Source organism: Haplochromis burtoni, unplaced genomic scaffold (assembly GCF_018398535.1).
Source record: "Haplochromis burtoni strain Fernald_Lab_line unplaced genomic scaffold, NCSU_Asbu1 Contig_766, whole genome shotgun sequence".
In the NCBI taxonomy this organism is placed as follows: Eukaryota; Metazoa; Chordata; class Actinopteri; order Cichliformes; family Cichlidae; genus Haplochromis; species Haplochromis burtoni.
Genome location: NW_024583127.1, coordinates 72336 through 82335, shown reverse-complemented (window position 1 = coordinate 82335; position 10000 = coordinate 72336). Strand labels below are relative to the sequence as shown.

Below are 10000 nucleotides of genomic sequence, written 5' to 3'. Positions count from 1 at the left end.
ATAAATCACATTCAGGCTGATGCACTTTTTTACATCAGCTCTTCTTTGAACAAAACTGTCAGTGATGAAGATCTAAGAACAGAAACTGCTGCAGTGTCTTAAATATATTATATTTTACTATTCTCAATTAAAATATTGTTTATATGTTTTTTTTCAGTATAGTGTTTTTGTGGATTTTTCGCACATTGTTTTATGGAGATTGGACTCTATGTGACATTCACTGATCTCTTTGCTATAATACAACATTTTTTTGAGCTGTTTTAGACTAACTTTGTCTTTTGGGCTCGCAGCAGAGCAGCCAATCACTGCTGACTTAGTCCTGGAGAGGGAGGAGTTTAAGCCCGCAGTGTTTCAGCTGTGTGCCGATGACCACAAGGTACAAATTCATTCATGTTATGTTTCCATTCATATTTATTTATTTTACAGGAAGTCTGCTTCCTAGACAGAGGTCAGTGCATTTTAGGACGAACCCTTTCTTTAAATAGTCTTTTTACTTTAATAGTCAGGCATGAATATATTATTACACACTGTCTCTTTCTTTTATTAATGTTGATCTCAGATCTTCCTACATGTGTAATGCAGAGCTCGAGGCTAGTTTAGCATAAATAACAAAGCAGCAGAGAAACAGAACAGAAACTTTTGTTTGGTCAAAAGTTCAGAAAACATTGTTAGAGAATGAATCCACAGTTCCTTCAGAGTTCAGCCTCCTCAAGTCTTTCATCACAGTGAGGTTCACTACCATCGTAAATATAGATCAAAGGAAAAATCTCTGCTTCTAACTGAGCAACCAAAACTATATTCAGAGACACTGAGTTGAAGTAACTGCTGGTCTGTATACGTGTTGCTCACGAGGATATAGTTCCAGTACACTCAGTAGAATTAAAATAAAATGATTGTCTTTAAATCTCCGTTATTAACACACATTTGTCTGATGCTGCAGGCAGCGAGTCAGGCCAAGAAGAGGATTAATGACCTGATTCTGGCTGAGCAGGCACAGAAAACCATCTCTGACCCCTGCATTAGTCAGCTGTCACAGGCTGACATGGAGGAGCTGAAGGCTCTGCAGAGAGAACTGACAGTCAGCATCCGCCTGGACAAAGGAGCAGAGGACCAGGACCCGGAGATCCACCTGGAGGGTCTGACCAGGGATGTCTACACTGCTGAGTCTGCAGTCAGGTCAGCAAACAGGAAAGCCACATAAACCATTGACATGTAATAATTCTTAGGTTTAACATGTTACATGTTAAAGTATTGCTTTACCTTTTTATTTGATGACCATCAGGGACATCATCCGTAAGGTGGAGCGGGCGGAGGCCTTGAGGAAAAAGGCCTTGGAGATGAGTGAGCAGGTGGAATGGCGATTTAAGGACCATAATGGGTCAATGGTGGCCTTTGACTTGAACACCAACCTCACCCTCGAGGAAGCTTTCAAGACCAAACAAAAAGCAAAGATCAAGATCAACAATGACGCGTACACCGCCGACCCAGCGCGTGAAAAAGCAGTTTCAGCAAACGGACGTAATGACGTGGAGCTCCATCGAAAAGACCTGAAAGGTGAGTCAGTAATGTGCACGTAGTCCTCATTTAACCTGCTGGAACAACACAGAACAACATGTCCAGCGTTTTGCATTGGACCAAGAAAAGGCTGAAAAGTTTCACTGGTGAGTTTTTACTTTTTGTTCTGCAGGTACCAGCGCTCTGCCTTTGCCTTCATGTTGGGAGGACATGAAGGACGACCTGCTGAAGCTGTTTGCTGTGGCTCCAGCATCTACTGAATACAACGATGTGGAGAAGGAACTGACGAAGACCGGACTCAGCCTCAACATCATCAGTGTATGTTCAGTCATAAATACACAGACCAGGCTGTATGATGTACACAGATATATTCTATATTTTTATATAATTGAAAACAAAAGGAGAGTAAATTAGTTCCCAAGTCTCAGCTTCAACTTCAGTTGGTTTGGCATAAACTGTAGTGTTGGACCTAGACATGTGACATCACCCATTCCCAGTTTGAAGCCTTGACTTTGCCACCTTGGTCATTTCAAGCCAGCAGAATTTGAATGTTGAATAAATTATAAATACTTTGTCAACAATCATTAGAGGGCAGACACAGAGGTAAGAAGGACAGTTATTGTACTTCAATGAAAATCACCAACTTGATGTGTTTGGATTACGTCGGCAGATCGAACGAGTCCAAAATCCGTCACTGTGGCAGAACTACCAGATCATGAAGAAACAAATGGAGGTGAAGAATAAACACACAAACAATGAACTGCTTCTGTTTCACGGCACCACTGACACCTCCATCCATCTGATCAACAAACAAGGCTTCAACCGCAGCTACGCAGGAAAACATGGTAAAGCCATCACACACAGTACACACATACAAGGGTAGAATATTTCAACACTAGTTTAAGTTAATTAGTTATTCAGTTAATTTGTTCACTCTGTCTGCAGCTGCGATGTACGGCAACGGCTCTTACTTTGCTGCGGACCCTTGCTATTCAGCAGGAAACTACGCCACGCCCGACACCAGCGGACACAAGCGCATGTACCAGGCCAGAGTTCTAGTTGGAGACTACCCAAGGACAAAAAGGCATGATCACCCCTCCCCCGAAATCTGGGAGTGCCTCAGACCTGTATGACAGCGTCACAGATGACGCTGCTTATCCAACCATGTTTGTGGTCTTCAATGATATCCAGGCCTACCCAGAATACCTCATCACATTTACATAAAGAGCCATGCTCCTACTGTGCAACATGTCTGGGAGTCGGGTGTTTTAATTTAACTTCAGTCTATCAACTCTGTCAGATAAAATAAGACACTGTACGTCTTTGAAGGGGGCGCTGTTGCTTTCATTTTTCCTGCTGCTGGTGTCACTTTGTACTTTAAATCTAATCAGAGGCAGTTTGAAGGAGCATTAAAGTAACAATACAACAATCAGTGAGTGTCTTGTTGGTTATTTCATACACGCTTCATGTTGATAATGTTATGTTTGAGTTTACAGATCATGTTGTGAATTAGTCACTTGAGCTTTGACTGGATACATTTGTTAATAATGAGTTCAGATGTTGCTTTGGTCATGGAAGGACATTTCCCTTCATCAGAGGACTGAGGATGTCCACAGTGATCATTTTCTGAGTTCCACTGAGCACTACTGTGAAGTAAATATACGTCTAAATTATTGTTTATTGCTCAGTCTTCTCAAACCTTAAAATAATTTCAAATTAACAAAGAACTAGAGCTGTTCTTGACTAGATTCTGATTCAAGTCAGAATGTGGAATCCCACATTGGTAAATAATCCTTCCAAGTTCAAAGTTGAGCCAAACCTCATGGATGACATTTTCATCCAGACCTGTGCAAAACTGAGTGAAGAATCCTGAAAACAAGCAAATAGGCCAAACCAGTCAAAAATGTAATTTGTATAATACTTCAGCTTTTGGCCTCATGTGATGACATCCATCAGATTGAAGGCTAACTGTGTATTTATGCTTCAGCAGCAAACCTGTACCTTCCACTATAAACACTATAGTGTTGTAGTGAAACATTATAAATAATCCTGTAATAATAACTCGTCTGAACACTTGCCACCATATTATTGTAGCGTCTACCTTACAATATACAGCACCTGTTGTTGTGAGTTGGTGCTGTATAAATAAAATTGAACTGAATCTCCCTGGAAATCTAACTACAGTGTTGTGATGCCATTCTCTGAGCCCTTGGTACTTCTGCAGCTTCTCATTCTTCCTGATGGTGCTGTCACTCGGTGTAGCTACATTCCTACAGCTGTCTTCGTCTGCTTGTCCACCTCTGCTGTCTGGTGCTTTAGAGCACTCAGGACAGTGCCCGTCACTGGGCTGGAGGCTCCAGCAGATTCCAGAGCAGCGCAGTCATAGGAACAAACCAAAAATCAAAAATACTGATGAAGACCGCCTGCAGGGCGGGTAGAGAATTATTATTTTTAAAATATGCACATGTAAAGAGAACGAGACAGAGGTAACTGTGAAATTTAACTCTGTGAAAATAAACGTGTTTTTTCTGTGTAACAAAATCTGACTAACTGCACCTGTTGCTCTCCTCTTATTGCTGCTCAGGAGTGTCCAAGGCGATCTTAGACGGTGCTGGAGTAACAGTTGAGCAGGAGTGCGCTCAGCTCGGTGTGTACATGAAGCTCCAGCCTTTTCACTTCCTTTTTAGACTCACTATGCTTCACACTTCTCATAATGCTGTTTCCTCCCTGCAGTGAGTTCCACGGCTCAGCCTCGTGCAATGATCCTGACATCAGCCGGGCAGCTGCCCAGCAGGAACATCGTCCACGTCGTCGGCCAGAACGACCCTGCAAACATTAAAAACACGGTTTACTCGGTGCTGAAGGTCTGCGAGGAGAACAAGTTCAGCTCTGTGGCCTTCCCAGCCCTGGGAACAGGTCTGTACATGACGCACACAGCTGTGCGTCCCAGTGTATCGGGCTTTGCAGCAGCTTTCCAGATGTTGCCATCTGCGCTCTCTCCCCTCTCAGCAAATAGTGAGAGCACGACTAGTCGAGTGGACTCAGTTGCCCTGCCAGCCTCCCTGCACCACCCCTCCCCTGCAGCAGAGCCACAGGCTACACCTCCATCACAACTCGGTTCACTGTGCAGCAATGCAAAGCATCCTTACTTCACCCCACTCTTACAAACCTGAGTTTGTGCCACTAAAATGTCTTTAATACAAAGTTGAAACACAGCTCCATTCTACCGACTCTGTGTGATGTCAGATTACAGCGATGTGTGATTAGAGCAGCTAACTGTCCGGTGGATTCACTGCTGCGAGGTAGTTTCCATCTCTGCTGCTCCTCCATGCTCGCTCATCTCAGTCACATTAGTGCTTTTTCCAACAGTGCAAACGACTCTGAGGTGGACTGTTGGTGCTCCGTGTTCTAACTGATTTATTTCTATGTTTTTCAGACAGTATGGTTCATTTGTCCAGCTCTTTCTCTTGGCACTGTATTGAAATGAAACTCATATTCTGAATCTAACAAGCTGTCGTCCTTTCATCATCATCATCATTATCATTGCTTGGTCCTTGTCTGCCCATCAGGTCAGGGAGGGGCCAGCCCTTCAGAGGTGGCTGAGGCCATGGTGGATGCAGTGGTGCAGTTTGTGAAGAGGAAACAGCCGAGGTTTGTTCGGAGTGTGAAGATCCTGATCTTCCAGACGGCCATGCTGAAACATTTCCACATGAGCATGAAGAAGAGACAGGAAGAGAGGGTGGAGGAGAAGAGTGTCGTTAGCAAAACTGAAGGTATTACATTGTTTTTTAATCTGTTAACAATAAATCACATTCAGGCTGATGCACTTTTTTACATCAGCTCTTCTTTGAACAAAACTGTCAGTGATGAAGATCTAAGAACAGAAACTGCTGCAGTGTCTTAAATATATTATATTTTACTATTCTCAATTAAAATATTGTTTGTTTGTTTTTTTTCAGTATAGTGTTTTTGTGGATTTTTCGCACATTGTTTTATGGAGATTGGACTCTATGTGACATTCACTGATCTCTTTGCTATAATACAACATTTTTTTGAGCTGTTTTAGACTAACTTTGTCTTTTGGGCTCGCAGCAGAGCAGCCAATCACTGCTGACTTAGTCCTGGAGAGGGAGGAGTTTAAGCCCGCAGTGTTTCAGCTGTGTGCCGATGACCACAAGGTACAAATTCATTCATGTTATGTTTCCATTCATATTTATTTATTTTACAGGAAGTCTGCTTCCTAGACAGAGGTCAGTGCATTTTAGGACGAACCCTTTCTTTAAATAGTCTTTTTACTTTAATAGTCAGGCATGAATATATTATTACACACTGTCTCTTTCTTTTATTAATGTTGATCTCAGATCTTCCTACATGTGTAATGCAGAGCTCGAGGCTAGTTTAGCATAAATAACAAAGCAGCAGAGAAACAGAACAGAAACTTTTGTTTGGTCAAAAGTTCAGAAAACATTGTTAGAGAATGAATCCACAGTTCCTTCAGAGTTCAGCCTCCTCAAGTCTTTCATCACAGTGAGGTTCACTACCATCGTAAATATAGATCAAAGGAAAAATCTCTGCTTCTAACTGAGCAACCAAAACTATATTCAGAGACACTGAGTTGAAGTAACTGCTGGTCTGTATACGTGTTGCTCACGAGGATATAGTTCCAGTACACTCAGTAGAATTAAAATAAAATGATTGTCTTTAAATCTCCGTTATTAACACACATTTGTCTGATGCTGCAGGCAGCGAGTCAGGCCAAGAAGAGGATTAATGACCTGATTCTGGCTGAGCAGGCACAGAAAACCATCTCTGACCCCTGCATTAGTCAGCTGTCACAGGCTGACATGGAGGAGCTGAAGGCTCTGCAGAGAGAACTGACAGTCAGCATCCGCCTGGACAAAGGAGCAGAGGACCAGGACCCGGAGATCCACCTGGAGGGTCTGACCAGGGATGTCTACACTGCTGAGTCTGCAGTCAGGTCAGCAAACAGGAAAGCCACATAAACCATTGACATGTAATAATTCTTAGGTTTAACATGTTACATGTTAAAGTATTGCTTTACCTTTTTATTTGATGACCATCAGGGACATCATCCGTAAGGTGGAGCGGGCGGAGGCGTTGAGGAAAAAGGCCTTGGAGATGAGTGAGCAGGTGGAATGGCGATTTAAGGACCATAATGGGTCAATGGTGGCCTTTGGCTTGAACACCAACCTCACCCTCGAGGAAGCTTTCAAGACCAAACAAAAAGCAAAGATCAAGATCAACAATGACGCGTACACCGCCGACCCAGCGCGTGAAAAAGCAGTTTCAGCAAACGGACGTAATGGCGTGGAGCTCCATCGAAAAGACCTGAAAGGTGAGTCAGTAATGTGCACGTAGTCCTCATTTAACCTGCTGGAACAACACAGAACAACATGTCCAGCGTTTTGCATTGGACCAAGAAAAGGCTGAAAAGTTTCACTGGTGAGTTTTTACTTTTTGTTCTGCAGGTACCAGCGCTCTGCCTTTGCCTTCATGTTGGGAGGACATGAAGGACGACCTGCTGAAGTTGTTTGCTGTGGCTCCAGCATCTACTGAATACAACGATGTGGAGAAGGAACTGACGAAGACCGGACTCAGCCTCAACATCATCAGTGTATGTTCAGTCATAAATACACGGACCAGGCTGTATGATGTACACAGAAGTATTCTATATTTTTATATAATTGAAAACAAAAGGAGAGTAAATTAGTTCCCAAGTCTCAGCTTCAACTTCAGTTGGTTTGGCATAAACTGTAGTGTTGGACCTAGACATGTGACATCACCCATTGGTTTTCCATTCCCAGTTTGAAGCCTTGACTTTGCCACCTCGGATCATTTCAAGCCAGCAGAATTTGAATGTTGAATAAATTATAAATACTTTGTCAACAATCATTAGAGGGCAGACACAGAGGTAAGAAGGACAGTTATTGTACTTCAATGAAAATCACCAACTTGATGTGTTTGGATTACGTCGGCAGATCGAACGAGTCCAAAATCCGTCACTGTGGCAGAACTACCAGATCATGAAGAAACAAATGGAGGTGAAGAATAAACACACAAACAATGAACTGCTTCTGTTTCACGGCACCACTGACACCTCCATCCATCTGATCAACAAACAAGGCTTCAACCGCAGCTACGCAGGAAAACATGGTAAAGCCATCACACACGGTACACACATACAAGGGTAGAATATTTCAACACTAGTTTAAGTTAATTAGTTATTCAGTTAATTTGTTCACTCTGTCTGCAGCTGCGATGTACGGCAACGGCTCTTACTTTGCTGCGGACCCTTGCTATTCAGCAGGAAACTACGCCACGCCCGACACCAGCGGACACAAGCGCATGTACCAGGCCAGAGTTCTAGTTGGAGACTACGCCCAAGGACAAAAAGGCATGATCACCCCTCCCCCGAAATCTGGGAGTGCCTCAGACCTGTATGACAGCGTCACAGATGACGCTGCTTATCCAACCATGTTTGTGGTCTTCAATGATATCCAGGCCTACCCAGAATACCTCATCACATTTACATAAAGAGCCATGCTCCTACTGTGCAACATGTCTGGGAGTCGGGTGTTTTAATTTAACTTCAGTCTATCAACTCTGTCAGATAAAATAAGACACTGTACGTCTTTGAAGGGGGCGCTGTTGCTTTCATTTTTCCTGCTGCTGGTGTCACTTTGTACTTTAAATCTAATCAGAGGCAGTTTGAAGGAGCATTAAAGTAACAATACAACAATCAGTGAGTGTCTTGTTGGTTATTTCATACACGCTTCATGTTGATAATGTTATGTTTGAGTTTACAGATCATGTTGTGAATTAGTCACTTGAGCTTTGACTGGATACATTTGTTAATAATGAGTTCAGATGTTGCTTTGGTCATGGAAGGACATTTCCCTTCATCAGAGGACTGAGGATGTCCACAGTGATCATTTTCTGAGTTCCACTGAGCACTACTGTGAAGTAAATATACGTCTAAATTATTGTTTATTGCTCAGTCTTCTCAAACCTTAAAATAATTTCAAATTAACAAAGAACTAGAGCTGTTCTTGACTAGATTCTGATTCAAGTCAGAATGTGAAATCCCACATTGGTAAATAATCCTTCCAAGTTCAAAGTTGAGCCAAACCTCATGGATGACATTTTCATCCAGACCTGTGCAAAACTGAGTGAAGAATCCTGAAAACAAGCAAATAGGCCAAACCAGTCAAAAATGTAATTTGTATAATACTTCAGCTTTTGGCCTCATGTGATGACATCCATCAGATTGAAGGCTAACTGTGTATTTATGCTTCAGCAGCAAACCTGTACCTTCCACTATAAACACTATAGTGTTGTAGTGAAACATTATAAATAATCCTATAATAATAACTCGTCTGAACACTTGCCACCATATTATTGTAGCGTCTACCTTACAATATATAGCACCTGTTGTTGTGAGTTGGTGCTGTATAAATAAAATTGAATTGAATCTCCCTGGAAATCTAACTACAGTGTTGTGGATGCATTCAATAACTATTGTGATCAGATCACTGCTGATTCCTCCTCCTGCATTTCTACATATTTCTTTCACCAAAGTTTTCAAATTGGCAGTCAGAAAATAACAACAGTCAATACAGGAACTCACAAATATAAAAATGAACGAATAAAAGCAAATTCATGGAGAGAGACTGGCAAAAGTTAGACGAGAGAGAAAATACAAAGAAATGGAAACTGTATTTGTATAGCACCTTACTAGTCCCTAAGGACCCGAAAGCGCTTTACACATCAAGTCCAATTATGTTAAATATGTACCAACATCTTATTTCTTTCTATCATGGCTGGTACAGTATATAAAACATCACATGTACATGTAGTACACACGTGTACTTAATTGAATTGGATTCAACTCAACTTTATTCATTTTCAGAAAATCACAACAACAGGCGCCTCAAAGTGCTTAATTTTGTAGGCTCTACAGTTATACAGAGAAGGCAGGAAACGGGTAATGACCTACGCCTGACTCATGTGACGGCACACATGGTTAATAGTGGGTTAAGAACCACCTCTTAAGGGACGACCCCCACTAGGGTTTAAATACCTGAGACTCTCCACCCATTCAGTCACTTCTTTCAAGCTCCTAACTATGAGAGAAACATGCTCTCTGTTTCTATAAACTTTGTATTTTCTTCTGTCTCCTTCTTACGCTGATAGCAATGCCTGTCCAACGGTGAACATTTAGAAAATGTGTGATCTGCTGCACACAGCTTTCCTGCATGGAGCAACTTTTGTTCCTCACTGGTTCTAACAGGAGCTGTTGATTAGCGATAATTCATTAAAACACAGAAATTTTGTTTATCAGATTATTACAAATATCACTAAAATCATCTGCTGCGACGGGTTCAGGTGAGGGCAGGAACAGAAGTTAATTATAACTAACAAATAAATGCAGAGAGGTAAAAACAAACAAAAAAGTTGAGTGAAG

The 10000-nt window shown here is 42.0% G+C and overlaps 2 protein-coding genes across 3 annotated transcripts in view; both read left to right on the top strand.

The window, feature by feature from the left end:
• The window catches only part of LOC121812731 (protein mono-ADP-ribosyltransferase PARP15-like), a gene marked incomplete at its 5' end in the record, with an annotated part of 7962 nt that extends 5015 nt beyond the window's left edge, over positions 1-2947 (top strand). Inside the window, 7 exon segments of the mRNA XM_042215581.1 lie at positions 291-376; positions 941-1176; positions 1283-1554; positions 1688-1833; positions 2186-2360; positions 2461-2584; positions 2586-2947. Of these exon segments, the coding sequence (XP_042071515.1) occupies positions 291-376; positions 941-1176; positions 1283-1554; positions 1688-1833; positions 2186-2360; positions 2461-2584; positions 2586-2739 (1193 nt within the window).
• An 884-nt stretch (positions 2948-3831) lies between these two features.
• On the top strand, positions 3832-8278 carry LOC102303646 (protein mono-ADP-ribosyltransferase PARP14). 2 transcript variants are annotated; one of them, XM_042215579.1, is made up of 9 exons: positions 3832-4162; positions 4249-4431; positions 5085-5288; positions 5608-5693; positions 6258-6493; positions 6600-6871; positions 7005-7150; positions 7515-7689; positions 7766-8278. In XM_042215579.1, exons 2-9 carry the CDS (start codon positions 4275-4277, stop codon positions 8068-8070), a joined length of 1581 nt encoding a protein of 526 aa, XP_042071513.1. In that variant the 5' UTR covers positions 3832-4162; positions 4249-4274; the 3' UTR covers positions 8071-8278. The 2 variants fall into 2 exon arrangements, with proteins under 2 accessions (XP_042071513.1, XP_042071514.1); XM_042215580.1 differs by having other exon boundaries at positions 3978-4162; positions 7790-8278.
• Positions 8279-10000: the final 1722 nt, after the last annotated feature.

What these genes read in the sequence shown, in the direction of transcription:
- LOC102303646 (XM_042215579.1), top strand. Translation starts at nt 4,275, where the DNA reads ATGATCCTGACATCAGCCGGGCAGCTGCCCAGCAGGAACATCGTCCAC. An exon ending in CTTCCCAGCCCTGGGAACAG is followed by an intron (nt 4,432 to 5,084) that starts GTCTGTACATGA and finishes TCTGCCCATCAG; the next exon opens with GTCAGGGAGGGGCCAGCCCT. An exon ending in CCATCGAAAAGACCTGAAAG is followed by an intron (nt 6,872 to 7,004) that starts GTGAGTCAGTAA and finishes TTTGTTCTGCAG; the next exon opens with GTACCAGCGCTCTGCCTTTG.